This window comes from Prosopis cineraria, unplaced genomic scaffold, assembly GCF_029017545.1.
Source record: "Prosopis cineraria cultivar Desert tree isolate PC_DT_omini unplaced genomic scaffold, ASM2901754v1 PC13, whole genome shotgun sequence".
Lineage (NCBI taxonomy): Eukaryota > Viridiplantae > Streptophyta > Magnoliopsida > Fabales > Fabaceae > Prosopis > Prosopis cineraria.
Window position 1 is genome coordinate 6,382,929 of NW_026555344.1, and position 18,130 is coordinate 6,401,058.

Below are 18,130 nucleotides of genomic sequence, written 5' to 3' on the forward strand. Positions count from 1 at the left end.
AGGAAAATACAAAACTATCCCTCATATATATAGTATATACTCTTAACAATAACTTTTCATTCTAAAAAAAAAGTCCAATTTATATTATAACAACAATCAATTCCCTTATTAACAACTCCAACAAAATTAACTTGATGGTGGAGAGGAACAAGTATTGTGATTTGATAAACAAATCTTTATTTAAAAAAAAACAAGTGTCACTTTCATTTTAATAATAATCAATTCTCTTATTAATAACTCCAAAAAATTAACCTGATAATAGAAAGAACAGGTGTTATGATTTGGTGAACAAGTCTTCATTAAAAAAAAAGTTTCATTTTTATTTTAACAATAATCAATTCCTTCATTAACAACTCCAAAATATAAAATTAATACCAGAGAGAAATAAGTATTGTGATTTGGTGAATAAATCTCCATTTGGATAAAAACAAGTCTCATTTTTATTTTACTAATAATTAATTCTTTCATTAACAACTCTAAAATATTGACTTGGTAGAAAAAAATTGTTGTAATCTGACGAACAAATCTTTATTAAAAATAAGTTTTTATTTTTATTTTAACAAAAATTAATTCCCTCATCACAACAAATATATATAAGGGGCAATTTTATTTTTTATAATAAATTTTAATTATATTTAAATCCTTTGATCCTACAGTATAATATTAAAATTATTTGATTATGCAATGGAATTAATTCTCTTCAGTGATTCTTGATTGTGCTTTTTGCATTTGTTTTCCTGTGATTCAAATGTCTATGCCCTTTCTCTGCACATGACAGCTAACAACACGGCAACCTATTTTACGGAAACAAAAATCTTTATCTTTATTTTATACATTGGAGGTGGATTATTTTTACTCCCAACTTTACCTATAAAATTATTAAAAATTTTATATTTAATTATGAATTAATTATATCTCTTAACTTTATAAATTTTTTTCTTTATTATGTAATGTTTTTTAATTATTAGTAGGCCGCACATTACATTTTTAAATATAATATTTTTTATTATAAAATATTTAAATTGAGGGTACCATTGATTCTTCAAATAAAAGTGAAGAGGCAAAAATAACCTTTAACTTAATAAAAAGTATTTGAAAATATAAGGACCCACGGATAACAAACGAACATTTAATATTTTTAATATCGGGATAATAAAGAAAAATATCTTTCACATTGAGAGATATAATTGATCTATAGTTAAGTTTAGGGTCCTTAGTAACCCTTTAAGCAAAGTTGAAAGGCAAAAATAACTCTTAAACCTTATATATTTATTTTTTCTTTTTCTTTATATCTTGTAAAAGGTGTGGCACCCCTATTTTTGAAAAAATTATTATAAACATAAAATTTTATGATAATATATTTTAAAATAAAATTAAAATATTTTTTATTATAACTTTTGGGTGTTATAACTTTTACAAAATTGTTTTTAATAAGATATTTTTATAAACAGCATATTAGTATGTTTTTATTACTATATATGTTTGTTTAATGGTCCATTAGAGCAATGTTGTTCTAAGATGCATTTGGTATATTAACAAATTTTATTTATATAAAACATTATTTATTTCTATTTTCTACCCACCAAAATCGTCCTCAATGAGCCAACAAAAAAAAAAAATAGTATCCCAGCAGTTATTTTTTTTATTTCTTAAGGTATTCTTACAGCTGGCAATCATGAGAATCTCAATATCATTTAAGAGCTTATTCTCCCAAGTGATATGCTTCATATGTAATCAGGAATCAACAAAATCTGAGCGCCATATAATGTTAGTCCCTATATCACCTAGCAAATGGAGCCGAGTCTGAATCAAGCCAAACATAACTGATATTGAATGTAATGCTTGAGATCATTCTACTGTTGCCTTCGGAATTTTCAAGTGACACCGCAAGGGCCAAACAATCCTTTAGATCACTTACTACATGATTTATTATCCTCTAACCTTAGATCCATCAAGGATTGGCACTACTACAAAAGAGACTTTTTACAACAGTTAAAAATGACTTTTTACAGCGGTTAAATAGGTGGTGTTACAAGGGATGTAGAAAGTCTAACTTTCTACATCGATTATACGACCGTCGTAAAAAATACATATTCTACGTCGGCTAATCATAACCGATATAGAAAATAGTTCAATGATTAAAAAATTAAAAATTGAAGCACTTTTTACAGCGGTTGGAACACAACCGCTGTAGAAAATCCACTTTCTACAGCAGTTGGGGTTCTAACCGGTGTAGAAAGTCCGCAGTTGGGGTTCCAACCGGTGTAGAAAGTAGACTTTCTACACCTGTTGGGGTTCCAACCGCTGTAGAAAGTTTGTTATTTTACACCAGTTTTTACATTAACGATGTAGAATATTAATTTCTACATCGGTTATGGTAATAACTGCTGTAAAAAGTGTATTTTGTTTTTAAAATAAATATCCGTATTTTTAAATTTACCCTACTCTGTACACAAAAATTATCACGGCTAAATTAGACAGCTCATTTTATTTACAATTTTAATATAAAATTAAATTAACAACTATCCAAAACTCAAAGTTATCTATGAACTATCTAAGAACTATATATTGAGCTATCCAAAATATTGTGTCAACAAATATTTTCAAAAGTTATCTATAACTAACAAACTTCTTAAATTGTATAAAATTTTTTACAAAGCTCATAAATTCTCCCCAAAATAAGTTGCCCAACGTATGCGAATGTCTTCAATTTCAGCTTTGGGGAATGGATTCGAATTGTCAAACATCTAAAATATAATTTGTAAAAGAAACTTATTATGTACTCTCAAATAACATAATAAAATAAAACTCTTAAAAATATATTTACCTCTTTTGTAAATTCAGTCATACCCAATGTGATAATGTTAAGCATATGTCTCATGATATATAGGCCGTACAAATTCATCTTCACTGGTTATCTACGGCTCTGTATAAGAATAAATCATAAGAAATCAATAAAAAAATCTTAGTAATTGAACATATTCATAAAGTATAGCATTACCTTTGGCTCGATCCATGTAGGATCCTTGAGCTCATGTCCGTGCTTTTGCAAGACCACATTTTGATATGTTTTCATTGCTCTATGTTCAAGATCACCAAGTTAGTAACTAAAATATTTAGTGTAAATTATATTAAATATTTTTGCATAAATATACTTACGAGTCTATTGTCTTCTTCATTTCCTTCCCAAGTTTGTAATGGAGGGAACATAAGAAGACAATAGTGTTTCTTTTTATTGAAAGAATAAACAATTGCCAATGGTCCCTGCAAAATATGACGAGTTAAAGTAAATCTACATTGAAAAAACTATTAATTACAAATTGATCCTTACGAGTGCACATATGGAGCCATAAAAACATCTTTCTTGACTTCATATATTCTTTGCTGGAGATACTGGGCCCTTAACTCCGAACTATTCCCTTTCTTTGTCATGTGATGTGAGTAAAGGAATCCGAACTTATCACCTTTGCCTGATGTGATGCACAAATGATGAAGGTACCTACAGTAATGCAATTGTTAGATCACTAGACTTGATAATTAAGTTAATTTCATTAAAGACACACAAACTTACATCATAAATAGTTCAATATGTGGTGTGGTAAGCTGACTATCTGACAAAAGTCCAAGCAAATCTTCCTATTCAATTGTCACTATCATATCTTTTTTACCCACAACCTCCGGATCCATTTCTAAATCTTTAAATTTGAATGATGGATCATACGCCATTAAGATCATTTGTTGGTGTGGAGTTAACGAGGGTTCTGGAAGTTTCAGGAGATTCGGCGAGAAAAGCTATTATACATAATAAAAAAGAAAGAAATAGTTAGTAAGAAAACATTTTGGGAAAGCTGCAACATAATAAAATTACATACCATAGGTTGAACCATATTCACAAGTCTCTTGGGCCACAGGATAAAATTGCCAACAATTTTTGCTACAGTCTTCACCTCATCAGTAGGGAATGGAACTAACGCGTTTGGAACTTTTAGATTTTCAACCACCACTCTTACTTGATAATCTTGAATTTTCTCATGGTGGATGGTTGACCCTAAGTTGTAAACGCTACCAAGAGCAACTAAGCGTCTATCAGGATCTTCTAGAAACATCTCGCATGGTTCACCAATGTTATCACTAGAAGGACCCTCTGACACACGCTCAAGAACATTACTCCCTTTTGTGCTATGAAATCCAGGAGATGTATGAACTGGTTCAGTAGGCGTCTCTTGTCGTGAGCTCATCATGCTCATCATTTCCTCCTTCATTTGCTCCTACATTTGTAAAAGCCGGGCCTCGAATGAAGCTTCAAACTCTTCTTTAGTTTGCTGTCTCAAAATGGATATCACTGTTTCAAGTTCTTCTATAGTTACTACACCTCCTGAGTTGGGGTGTAAAGGTGCTCCTAAGTAGTCTCTCATACCCATACCATGTCCAACGCCCCTCACACAACCCGGATGCTCTGGTTTTCCTGTTGCAACCATCAAGAGATCATTTCTGCCCTCTGGAATAAAACTTCCTTGGGCTTTTTGCTCCTTAAGAGCATCCTGTAATATAAAAATAACAATCTTAATTAATATTATATATAATTGTATAGAAATTTAAAGGGACAAGAAATAATAATATTACTTACAATCCTCTCAGCAATCTCGTGCGCCGTCTCGCTTGTATAGCCTTTTTTGCCTCCTTTTTTGTATTGGTGTCCATATCTCCATTTCTTCTCTCAGGAGATGAGGGATGGTGGAGAAAGGAGTATGGAAGGATTGAACTTAGCTTTTTCTTCTCTCTTCTTCTGTTTCTCCACCATCAATATATTATCAGCCCTAGCATAACCCCCACGAGACAGCATGTGGGGGCATTGATTCTGTCGAGCAATTTCCTGCCCTCTAGCTCATTTTTCTTGTTAAAAAAATTAATTTTAAATTTTATAGTTGAAGTAAAACTAAACAAAACTTAAATTAATTAGAAATCAACAGACCAAAGCTTTTTCAGAAGTTCGAATCCTGACAAATTCTTGCCAAGTATCTTCATCAAGGAACTGGTATGTGTCGAGAGGATTAGGAAGAGCCTGACCCTCTGGCACCTCAATATGGATATATCTCCTAGCAAGATCAGTCTTGAAATTTCTCCAGTACATTCCACAGTAGGAAATCAACTTGTGTCGGCAATCTTGATTAGAAGGAACATCGTACGTGAGCTGCAATTAAAACACAAGATGATAATTAGTAATTTAACAATGATATATAACTATATGCATAAATTAATTATATACCTGAATACTTTCCCATATCTGGTCCTTCACACATTCTGGCACATCAGACCAGTCCTCAAATACAATAGGGGGCTTGGTACGAGATAAAAGGCCAAGAAAACTAACAAACTTGGCCTTGTGTTCCCCTATCGGATTCCATCTTTGATCAAATTGGATTGGTAACCTATGCCCAGCACTCCTACTTAATGTCAAATCTCTCAATCGTGTGCCACATCTACCTTTTTTTACAGACTGGCTCTCACTAAGGGTACCCTGACTTGAGTCATCACCAAGTAGCTGGCCAATAGTGGGCTGGCTCTGAGTGTCATCACCATGTTCACTCTGATACTCCATGTTCCTATTAATTCATATAGATTAAATTAATTAGAAAAATAAACAAATATAAGATAGTTAGAAAACATAATATAAATTTAATTGAACTTAGGAAACATACTTTAATTTAAAAACTAAATTCATATAGGGATATTCTCCTATATCCCTTCATGGTGATCATTTCTTGTAGCATGTTCATCATCTACTTCATCTACTACATTCAAAATTGATAGCCCTGATGAGAAAGTAGGGGTTTCAGAAATATCGAAAGCTTGATTCTTGATTATCATCACTATTAATCACCATTTTTCCTTTTAGTGCTATTGACCAATTTTTATTTTTTAGATCTGTCACATAGAAAACTTGTTTAGTTTAGTTTGCTATGATAAATGGCTCATCCCCATAAGTTAGTTTTTTAAGATCAACCATTGTAAATCCTAACTTATCATTATAAACACTATTGATGTCAACCCATTTGCATTTGAAAATAGGAACTCTAAATTTTGTATAATCAACCTCCCAAATCTCTTCAATAACCCCAAAATAAGTCCTTACTGCTAGTTTAGGTTTCTTATCTTTTGAGCTAGAGAAGTGAACGGCTTCAGCCACTATCATAATCCCACTATTTTGCACTGTACTCTTTTCATCTAAGGACTTTATGTAGAAAGAATACCCATTAATATCATACGCACTCCAACATATAACATCAAAGTTAGGACCTCCTGCCAACCATTTAATTGTATCAGAAACGCTACTTTCATTCAAAACTTTCTACTTGAACCAATCTACAAAAGTCTTATTATGCTCTTTCAACAACCATTGTTCAGTCATTCTCATTCAATAATTTTCTGCCTTTAGAAGTTCTTTGTGAGAAGAAATGTATTCTTTAACTTCATCAATATTATTCAAGATATATAAATGTACTTCTTGTAATTCATCATGACTCATGCTCTTTACTGATACTCCACGTGTGCCTTGACCTAATTTCCTCTTCTCACGACGAGATTTAGGAAGTCCAATTGATTCTGTACTTGACAAGTAATTAGAACAAAATTCTATGGCTTCTTCGGCAACATATTTTTCAACTATCGATGCTTCAGGTCGATATGGATTCTTGATATACCCTTTTAGTATTTTCATGTATCTCTCAACTGGGTACATCCATCGTAAATAAACAGGGCCACACAATTTTACCTCCCTCACTAGATGCACTATTAGGTGAACCATAATGTCAAAAAAAGTAGGAAGAAAGTGCATCTCAAGTTGGCACAAAATCATACAAGCTTCTTGTTCTAACTCTTTTAGTTTACAGGGATCTATAACTTTACTGCATAAAGTATTGAAAAAGAAACAGAGTCTAGTTATTGTAAGTCTTAAATCTTCTTTCAATATACCTCGAATAGCCAAAGGTAATAGTTGTTGCATCAAGACATGGCAATCATGAGACTTTAAGCCTACTAGTTTCAACTCTTTTACAGACACAAGCTTCCCAATATTTGAAGAATACCCTGAAGGAACTTTAATTCCATGTAAACAACAACAATAACAACAACAACAACAAGCCTTTATCCCACTTTTAATTCCATGTAAACATTTACAAAAATTTATTTTCTCAAACTTGCACAATGTATGAGAGGCTGGGGGATAATGTTCGCTTACCTTCTGGTCTCGGGTGTAAATCCTCTCGTATTCCCATTTCTTTCAAATCTAATCTTGCGTTTACACCGTCCTTGGTCTTTCCTAGTATGTTCAAAAGCGTTCCAATAATACTATCATACACGTTTTTCTTCACGTGCATAACATCAATACAGTGCCTCACTTCAAGATTGTCCCAATATGGAAGGTCAAAAAAGATAGACCTTTTTTTCCTTGCACCAATGTTCTTTTTAGTCTTACCGAAGATAATATTGATATCTTTCACTCGTTCAAATACTTGATCCCCAGTCAAAGCATCCGGAGCATGATTGTGCTCTTGGTGACCATGAAAAGCTTTCTTTAATTTACGACAAGGGTGATCTCATTTAAGAAACCTCCGATGGCCAAGGTAGACTGTCTTCCTTCCATGTTGAAGTTGATGATAGTTTGTGCTTTCTTCACAAATTGGACAAGCTTTATGACCTTTCACACTATAGCCAGACAAATTCCTATATGCAGGAAAATCATTTATAGTACAAAAGATCATAGCATGTAACTTAAAATTTTCCTTCCGATTTGCATCAAACACTTCCACACCTACCTCCCACAACATTTTTAAATCTTCAATTAGAGGTCTTAGGTAAATATCAATATCATTTTCAGGTTGTTTTGGTCCTGAAATCAACATGGATAGCATCATGTACTTCTGTTTCATGCACAGCCGAGGTGATAGGTTGTAAATCACCAAAAGAATAGGCCATGAACTATGTATACTACTGAGACTACCATAAGGATTCATTCCATTAGTAGAAAGTCCGAGCCTCAGGTTTCTTGGCTCATTACTAAATTCAGGAAACAATTGATCAATTTTCTTCCACTAAGGAGAATCGGCTGGATGTTGAAGTTTTCCATCATATATCCTCTCATTTACATGCCACATCAAGTTCTTCGCATCATTAGTATTTGCAAACAAGCGCTTGAACCTTGCTATAATTGAAAGATATCATAAGACCTTTTCAGGAGCCCTCTTCTCTTTGTACCGTGGTGCCTCACATTTCGAACACTTCTCCTCCCCTTCAAGCTCTTTTCTGTACAACACACAATCATTAGGGCATGCATGTATTTTTTTATACTTCATACCCATTAGACATAAGATCTTCTTGGCATCATAATAACAATTTGGTAGTACATTGCCTTTCGGCAACATTATTTGAAGTAACTCTAGCAACCAAGTGAAACTTTGGTCACTCCACCCAGCTCTTGCCTTTAAGGTAACCAGTTTTAACACCCCAGATAACAAACTAAAATCAGTGCACCTCGGGTATAGAGGCTTCTCCGCGTCAGTGCACAAGTTATCATACATATGTGCTCGTTCAAAAGCTTCTTCCCCCATATTACGGATAATGTCCTCTAACTGATCTTCATTCATATCTATTTCATCATCCAGATTATCAATTTTCACATATTGAGACGTGTTATTATAATTTTTCAATCGTTCACCATGCCAAATTCATACTGTATAATTCTTGCAAATCCCATCATAAATCAAGTGCTCTCTTATTTCGACAGCATCTAATCTCCTCTCATTCGAGCAATTAACACAAGGACAATAGAACCTTACACTATTGTCAACAACATTTTTCTTAGCAAATTCTAAAAATTCCTTTACCCCATTATCATACTCATCACTCGTTCGTCTAGCATTCATCCAACTACAATTCATATGTCAACTCCTAAAGAATATACTAATGTTAAAAATTTGACCTTCTTAAAAATGACCACATGCAAACAACTTGATGAGGCTTTCTTAAAAACTAAATTTAAGCAATTCAAGGGAAAAGAATGAATTTTAAAAAATTTTGACATAGTCTCCCCTAAAAATTGGACCTCCCAAGACTTTTAAAAAATTTTAATAGAGAAAATTGATAATTTTAAACCAAATTGATGATCACATACAACAACTTAAGGATTTATAAATCCACTAACAGCACTCCCAACAATAATCAATATCATTATCATCATATATATATACACATATCAACCTAATAAATTAACAAAAAAATACAATCAAATAAAAAATTATCTTTATAAAAATTAAGAGCCATACCTAATCAATCAAAAGTGGCGACAGTAACAAAAGGAGGAGCAAGCAGGAGGAGGAGGAGGAAGAGGCAGTAAAGGCAGGGGGAGGGAATGGCAGTAGAAGGGGGAGGGGTGTGGGGGCGGGGGCCGAGGGGGGTGGGGAGGGGGTGCTGTGGACAATGGGGGCGAGGGCCGAGGGGGGAGGGGGTGGGGGCCGAGGGGCTGGGGAAGGGGAGCGGGGGCCGAGGATGGGGGGCAGCGGGACTGGGGTGGGGACGGGTGCTCGGGGGAGGGGGACGGGGGGGACAGGGGTGGGCCGAGAGGGGTGGGGACGATGGAGTATGGGGAAGGGGGACGAGGGAGGGAAGCACGAATGAGTGTTCTGAAGGCACAAAAATGAGGGAGGAGAAGTGCGGAGTTTAGAAATAAAAAAAAATTGAACCACTTTCTACAGCGGGTGGCTTGTACCCTTTGTAGAAAAGCATGTTTTCTACATCGAGTGGAAGCCACCTGCTGTAGAAAACCGTTTTTTTTCCACTTGCTGCAGAAACTCTATTTTCTACAGCGGGTGTCCATGCACCCACTGTAGAAAGTATTTTTAACAGCGATTGCCTTTTCACCCAGTGTAAAAACTATAATACACATTGCAAAAATTACAAAAATGCCACCGCCTTAACTTTCTACATCGTTTGCCTTTCAATCGATATAGAAAGTGCCCCTTGAATTTCATATTTTGTACTAGTGTGGACATCTCCACTATCCAGCTTTGGTCTCACCCAATCGCATATATGACAACTGTGGCCTGATGTTCCAATTATTGCTGGGCGACTAGTTATTAGCTCTAACAGACAGATCCCAATACTATAGACGTCACTTTTTTTATTCAAGTTTCCCTAGGAGTTGAAATTACTTTTGCAATATTAATTAGTCATTGATGAAATCACTTTTGCTCTGCAATATGTTTATCTTTAAACTTGTGGGTTATTTTAAAAGTTGCAATTGTATATCTTTGATATTCTTGTAATCTCTCTCTCTTCAATGACACCAATATGCACTCCACCGTAACAAAATCATTCCAAAGTTGAAGAAAAAAATGTCACTTTTCTTCAATATTCACAAGAAGTAACGAAGTCTGCAAAAGATCAAGTAATCAATCTTGGCTTATATATTTTGGCTTAGTGAGATGTTAGATGTCTTCACGTCTCTGTCAATTAGAGGTGCATTATTTCCATTATATATGTAGGTAGATCAATCCGGTAACTCCATAATGGGAAAAGAACGAATTGATATATATATATATATATCAAGGCATTTTGCAAACCATCTGCCATATCTACTGCAATTTGAAGTCTTCTTTCCACTTCAAGACATGAGTTTTTCAGACAAGAAAGAAAGGAACAAAAACAAAAACTTCAGCATACAATGGAAATGGTTTAGTGCATGTCATTCACAAATTTCTTCATCTCATGCACCAGCCTAACCTTGGACAAAGAGGCATAATAGAAATATACCAAAGAACCGGATTACTTGACTGAACAAAACAAATCTCCCTGGTTGGATTGGACAATCAACTTCGAAGAGACAGATTGGCTCTGCAAAATAATCCTACCTGGCATATGGAGCTAAATCTGATTCAGACTGAGAAAAACTGATGCTCAATGCAGAGCTAGAAATTCCAGAGTTGCTTTCTGCATTTTCAAGGGATATTTCTAGAGCCAAGCATTCCCTTAACTCAGCTACTACAAGACTAATGTCAGGCCTTTGGATTGCAGTTGGTAGAACGCAAGACATGGCCATCTCTAAAAACCTCCATGCTGAAGCTGTATTGAATTTTCCCTCTAGTCTTGGATCCATAATGGATTGGATATCCCCACTCCTTAGCTTTGGAGTGACCCAATCCGCTACATGACTTGTGTTGCCAGGCATTCCTATCATTGCTGGTCGGCCGGTCATCAGCTCAAGTAAAATTATCCCAAAACTATAAACATCACTTTTCTTATTCAAGTTTCCAGAGCTATGGAATCTGTAAATTGTGAGATTAATTAGCCATTGAGGAAGTTTCATTTATATGTAACATTAGATGTGTTCAATTGGTGAAAATGCCATTTACAAGCCATTATACTATCCTTTGTTAAAGTTTGAGATGTATGTAAGAATTTTCTATTTTGAAAAAAATAAATAAATCTTATTCAGATTTCTGGCATTATGGAATATAAAATTTTAGCATGACCATTAGACATCAAAGAAATTAAGTTAAGCAAATGAGTTCTTTCAGGCACAATAATAGGTACATCTAACAATTTGTGGATGATTTTGGGTGTAATACTGGATGTGTTTAAAATGCTATCTAGTATTTACAAGCTATCCTATTAAGTTTTCTAAAGTCTTTGATAAATTGCTCTAAAATTAATCAACAAATTGTTCCCATCAAGGATAATTAAGAAATCTAGAAATTAGAAGCAACATACTCAGGATCAAGGTAGCCTAATGTGCCAGCAGGGCGAGTTGAAAAATGAGTGTCAAAATCATTGAAGAAAGCCCTAGACAGTCCGAAATCAGCAATCTTGGCTTGCATGTTTTTGCTTAGCAAAATATTGGAAGTTTTAATGTCTCTATGGATTATTGGTGGCTTACAACCATTATGTAGATAGTCCAATCCTGCATTTTCATTGAGCAACATGAGACTTTCTTAAGCTAAAATAAAAGGAAAAAGAATAAAAGCAAAGGAATATGGATAACCAATGCCAAGAAGGGGAAAAATTAGCTTACACACCATATGAGGCATCCAATGCAATATGAAGTCTCTCATTCCATGTCAAAACATACGCATTCTTATCTGCAAAATATTTAGGTTGTGCGAAAAAACTATTATGCATCCTCACAATAACTAAGTAATTCTATAACCTACTTTCCAACCTTTTGCAGAAATATCATGTCAACGTAATTTGAAAGACATCACAGAATCTTGGAAACTATATGGGCTTTATTGGCGTTACCCATGACATGCTTGCTGGTTCTTTCCACCTGATTTGATTTATAATGTTGGAAATGTAATTTATTACTTTCTAAATGTTAAAGTTTGTTTTGTCTATGGACTTAGAAAATTGAAGCTCAAGTATCCAGGTAAGTTTATGTTGTTCTTTTTTTTTTGGGGGGGGGGGAGGATTTAATTGATGGCTCATGAAGCTTGAAGTTGAAAGTCATCTAGTGTGCTATCTAAACCACCTAAAATTAGTCATTCAGTTTGATAGGTTCCAACATATTGCTGCCACCAAAACACTTAGAAGAGAAAACATATAAGGTAAGGACCGAGCAAGACAGAATAGAGGAGCAAAACGTGGTAGTCATGATGACGACACAAGTGAGAAGAACTTTGGTAAGATAATTGTTGGAGAGAGCCAACCTCCAGAAAGTTGGCAAAACTGCTATGTATATGAGGTTCTTGTTCTGCTTTGTTGGCTGTTGGAAGTGTGTGTTCACGGTGTCCTTATCAGCATCATTTGTAGTATTTGTATGGTTCAACATTCTGCAGCCGAGGGATATCCATAATCTCTGTGGACTTAGTTTCTGTCCAATACGTCACCACTATAAATCTAAACCGTTCAGATAAAATTTTAACGATATAAATTAATCTGTACTTTAAAAATTGTTCAATCTAAATCATCAAATTCAATCTGATGGTCTAAATTTGTAGTGTTCTCTCCAGTAGTGGAAAGAAATCACCTCCAACCTTTGCACCATTCTGTTGGTGGCTGTATATTTATATTTTTGGTGTAGAAGGAATATTGGGTTGGATCTGATAAGCTGATGTAATATAATATTTGTCCAGTGGAATGGTAAAAACTCAAGCTTTCCTGGCTGGTTTGCTTTCCGTTTATATTGTTCCGAGTTCTACCTAGAAATCTCCAGTCGTTCCTAACAAAGTTCTTTTTCTCTAAGAAATATCCATCTTTCTTCTTGCAAAAAGGCATAACTGGTTGTAAAATATGCCGAGAGCTATATATGTGAATGGAAGTGCATTGAAGCGTTTCCCTCCAGTGGATCAGAATTTCAATTTTGGAATGTTCTGGCCAGAATATGGAGCAAATGAAGATTTGAGTAATAGATATGAACCTAATTAATCAAGATGTCGATTCATTAACCTCGTTTTTTTTCCCCTCAGATCAATGTCTCGATAAAGCCTATCACAAACTTTAACCCAAGTTAAAGAGAAAATAAGCTCTCTCCTATTCTTACTTGTATGACACCGAATTTAATTTCACTTACTTTCCTATTTGTAAATTGGGAGAGTTAGAACTGAGATTAAACTATGCTATCATTGTGATGATATTTGGAATGTAAACCTTAACAAACCTGATAATTTGTGTCGAAGATCTCCTCCATTCATATATTCATAAACCAGTGCTTTCACGTCACCATCATCACAATAGCCAGTAAGAGAAACCAAGTTCCTGTGATGAACAATCATCAAAAGTTCTGCCTGCATGTTGAACCTTAGATCATCATATATCTAAGCAAATTAATGTTGTCATATCATTTGAAGGATAAGATTCAACTTCAACATCAATGATCAATGATTTTTGCTTCTAACCTCAGATTGGAATTCCTTAAACCCTTGTTGTGATGACTTGGACAGTATCTTTACCGCAACTTGTGTATCATCTTGAAGTTTACCAAGGTACACTTTTCCAAACCCCCCTTGTCCAATCACAATTTCAAAGTCATTGGTCATGCTAACAACTTCAGAGTGATTAAACGCTCGATTCTTTGATTTCAGTTTCCCATCTTTCCCAGATGAAGTATACTTCACTACAACAATGAACATAAAATTCCAATAGCATCAAATATGCATAATTGGATGTGAGTTATATAAGAAATACATACCCCTTCTGTCCTAAATGTAGGAGCTAGATAACTAATTTGCAGAAATTAAGAAAATTAGTTAAGTCAGTTATTTGTAAAATACGTGTGCTGGTTTCCTAAAATACCTCTTCTAATCATTTACATTGAAAACTACTCCTATTGATGGAAACCCTCCTTTCAATATGTGCAATCAATGGGTATAGTTTGCGGGAAAAATTATAATTTGAGAGAAAAATTGTATTGAGGTCTTATCTTTATGATAATAGTAAACCCTTCAACTAGTTCCTATGCTTAGAATCGGAGGGAGTACAATAGAATGTTAAAGCAACTTGAATTAAAATAAATGCCTCCAATGGTTCATAACAGGAAAATAAATAAAAAAAGAAGAAAAATGTAGGTGTAAGCTCACCTAGGTGACCTTCCATATCACCTCGTTTTTTCCTTTTGTATTTGCAGAATATCACAAGAATGCAGACTGCTGTCACAAGAACAACTACAGAAGCTACTACAGATGCAATCAGTGTTATAATGGTCTTCTGTGTTTTCTTTAAGCAAGAGTCTACCAGCCAGAGACCTGGATTTGCATCCAAACTAGGAAAAAAATAACATCAAGGTGTAAGTGTTAGTCGTACAAAATGATCTGTCTATTAATAATTAGAATTTGGCTTTCATGATATTGATAATATCATACATGAAGATTGCTCAAATGAAGACTGCTAATATGTTTTATGCTAAACATCAAAAGTAAGGGAGAAAGAACAGAACAAAATCTTCTGAATATTTCACAATCCAAACAGAAGAAAAGCCATCATATACAGACAACGCAGCTGCAAAGGAATGATATATATATATATATATATATATATTTTTTTTTCAGTTTTACGCAGAGTATGTGCAAACCTTAGTGTCAAAGTGGTACCGGACTTCTCCCTTAGAGCCTTGGGAATTGAACCTGTGAGGTTATTTCCTGTCAAATTACTGCAAATACATCACGTGAGAAACATTGCAAGACTTTATGAACAGTAATGCTGTTGCTGTCACATTGCAACTTACAGTAATTTCAAATTTGGCAGTTCTGCTAGAAATGAAGGTATTTCTCCAATCAATAGGTTGTTAGACAAGTCCCTGCAACACGAGACTTTCCATTAGTTGGATGAAATTATTACATCAGAGTTATTGTGCCTTGTGAACATACAAGGGAAAGTTTCTACCTTGGATAATGAATTTGACTAAAAAAAATGCGAGTAGATTACTTGAATACTTACAAGGACTCCAACTTTTGGAGATTGGAGAATGAAGTATTTATCTCTCCGATCAGATTGCCTGAGCTCAAATTCCTGCTTATATTTTGTCAGGAATGGACATTTTTCTATAATGAACACAAGTAAAAAAGAAAGACACTGGAAGTCACAAAATAGATAAATTCATTATTTTCTGCTACGAAAATGATATTGACATGTCAATAATCAGCAGAACAGCAGAGTAGAGTCCCCAGCGAAAATGTTTGACTTTTCGGTAGAGTGTCTAATTCCACCAATGTTATCATGTCTAAAAACTCCGGGGAAAAAAAAGAGAAAGATTAGAAGACAACTCACAATGAAGTGACCCTTGGAATGCTGTCAGAGTTGCAAGTCAGACCTTCCCATCTATAATCTATTGGCATGCAGGGATCTCCTTGCCAGTCGATTCTTTTGATGTCATAAGCATGCTTGATGTTTTGCATAGCCTTGACTGTCATTTCAAGCAGAGGTAGCGTTTCAGGGTTTAGTATGCAATCATAGTAGTTAAATCTGAATCAAAGAGCCTTGTGTTTTAGCACCTGATAAAAGAAGTCCCCAAGAGAACATAAAATATGGAACTAGTAAAAGAATGATGGTTTTGGCTCAAAAAATAGACCAACGTAAGAAAGTAGACTACAACGAGCAGTCGTTTTTCGATGGGGAAAAGGATAAGAATAATATAATGAAATAAAACGATAAAGGTACTTGCCATCTCCTTCATTAGTTGATGAATTAGGCTGGGGCAGTACTTTATAAACCTCATAAGCATTGATCATGGGAGGTAAACGAGAACTTGGCAAGGACGTGATTAAAATATTATCGGGAGAAACTCCCTTCTCAATTATCTTAAACATGGTATGGACTGCTTGTGTTCAAGAGTTACGTTCTCTCGGATCGTATCAGTGAAAGCAATTTCCATGCTTCTTTGTTGATTCTCATGCGCAACAAAGTCGAAAAAGTGAAGGTAAACATAATACTCATAACCCTCAAGGTAATCCCAGTTGATCAATAAGTTATCATTCGGTGATTGGATCGCAGTTCTCAACACTTCATATGGTAGTTTGTAGGCTGTTGAATCACTTTCAATCGCATCTGATGTCATGATCGGCATTGAGTTGTCGATCGTTTTATTGAACCAGGACCTACCATAAACATCGTCAATATATCTGCATTATCATTTGAACAGAACATGTTAATGAAGTTTGGAATATACATCTTCCAAAAATATTATGCAAACGAAGAAAAAGAAAAAGCCCTTGCATACGTGCAGATGTAGAAAAATTAAGATGACAAACGAAGCAGGATTATCAAATATCAACATAAAAATGAAAAGTACAGGGAGTTGCTGGCTTCACAACGTTGAACAGTACTAGATAAATAGAGCAAGTAGGAAAACGTCAAAAGGTAGATCAAGTCACCTGATGAAAACAAAATCTTCAGTCATGCCCAGGTTAGGACGTGAGATGAGTTCGAGCGGGAGTGAACTGGACATGGGCTGATATAGAGAATTCAACAAAGGCCATAGCTCTAACAAGGAAATGAACGGCGCCCCCCCGCCTGTGTTTACCAGACACACATCAATGTTGTCAGTCGGGGCAACATGAATGACCTCGGATCGTGTAATATAATCGGATCTTTGCAATGAAATTGTTGTCCAGTAATTGACGCCAAGATGCAAATCAAACTCTGGAGTTGAATTTTTGTTGTCATAGTTTCCATATTTGAAGAAAGCCCTGATGAGATATTTGTTATTTTTGCCTTGTTTGGGTTTGAGTGTATAGCAGTTCCTTTGCCCTTTTGGAAAGCTTCTCAAGGTGTTCAGTTGCTGCCCAATCTGCTCGTCTTTACTTGTCAAGATGTACTCAGAAGATACATTATGTATTTCGCCAGATTCTGCAAACTGTGAACCATCTGCCTCATAATAAAAATCATTGACCTCGTCCCGACTCTCCTGCTGTAACCCACAGTCGATGCTTATCGCCCCTGAATTTGCACCATATGCAACAACTTGTGCTGAGTTGCTAGTAATGATGACTGAAACAAACACAACCAAGGCCAGAATCCACAGTGGTGTGCCCTGCATCGTGTTTTCAAGTTTTGAGGAAAATAGAAGTAGAGAAATGAATTTGGTAGCTTAAATTATTTGCTCTGCATGTTTTCAGAAGACAAGAGTGAGTATATATATAGAAATGTTATGAAAAAGGCACTCAGAGGCAACAACATTTGAACCTATTACAGAGGACGACGACGACTTTTCTATGCTTGTTGGACTTCGTCTAAATTAACTATAATTAAAAAAAAAAAGTAATTATTTGATCCACATAATTTCTCTTAACATTTAATTTAGTCATTTTTTCAAAAATTCCTTTCATATTAATAATTATAACTTATTTCAAAAGAACAAAGTTGACTGGACTTGGACTTGGTCTAAATTTGTTTTTCCCCTTGGACATCTGTTGGGTCCCTTCTTCTATAAGTTTCGGCAGTGCTTAACACGCTTAGCAGCCAGTAGTGCCTATTGGCCTGGCTAGTGGCATGGGCGCTTTCGAATGAGAAAGGTTGCAGGATAGAACCAAGGAAGGTTCGAATAAATTTGGTGAAAGGGATGTGTAAGGCCTTTCCTGTGGAGAAAGTATAGGGGAGTGATAAAAAAAAACACGCTTAGCATGACTACTTTTTTTTGTTTGGGGTG

At 34.9% G+C, this 18,130-nt stretch overlaps 1 protein-coding gene across 1 annotated transcript; it reads right to left on the reverse strand.

The window, feature by feature from the left end:
- Positions 1–10,900: 10,900 nt before the first annotated feature.
- Positions 10,901–17,521, reverse strand: LOC129290986 (probable LRR receptor-like serine/threonine-protein kinase PAM74). The gene is made up of 13 exons (XM_054928054.1): positions 16,857–17,521; positions 16,322–16,604; positions 16,144–16,271; positions 15,754–15,948; positions 15,424–15,495; positions 15,212–15,283; positions 15,059–15,136; positions 14,568–14,749; positions 13,887–14,104; positions 13,649–13,775; positions 12,069–12,131; positions 11,764–11,953; positions 10,901–11,318 (listed from the first exon to the last, which is right to left on the reverse strand). Exons 1-13 carry the CDS (start codon positions 17,519–17,521, stop codon positions 10,901–10,903), a joined length of 2,691 nt encoding a protein of 896 aa, XP_054784029.1.
- Positions 17,522–18,130: the final 609 nt, after the last annotated feature.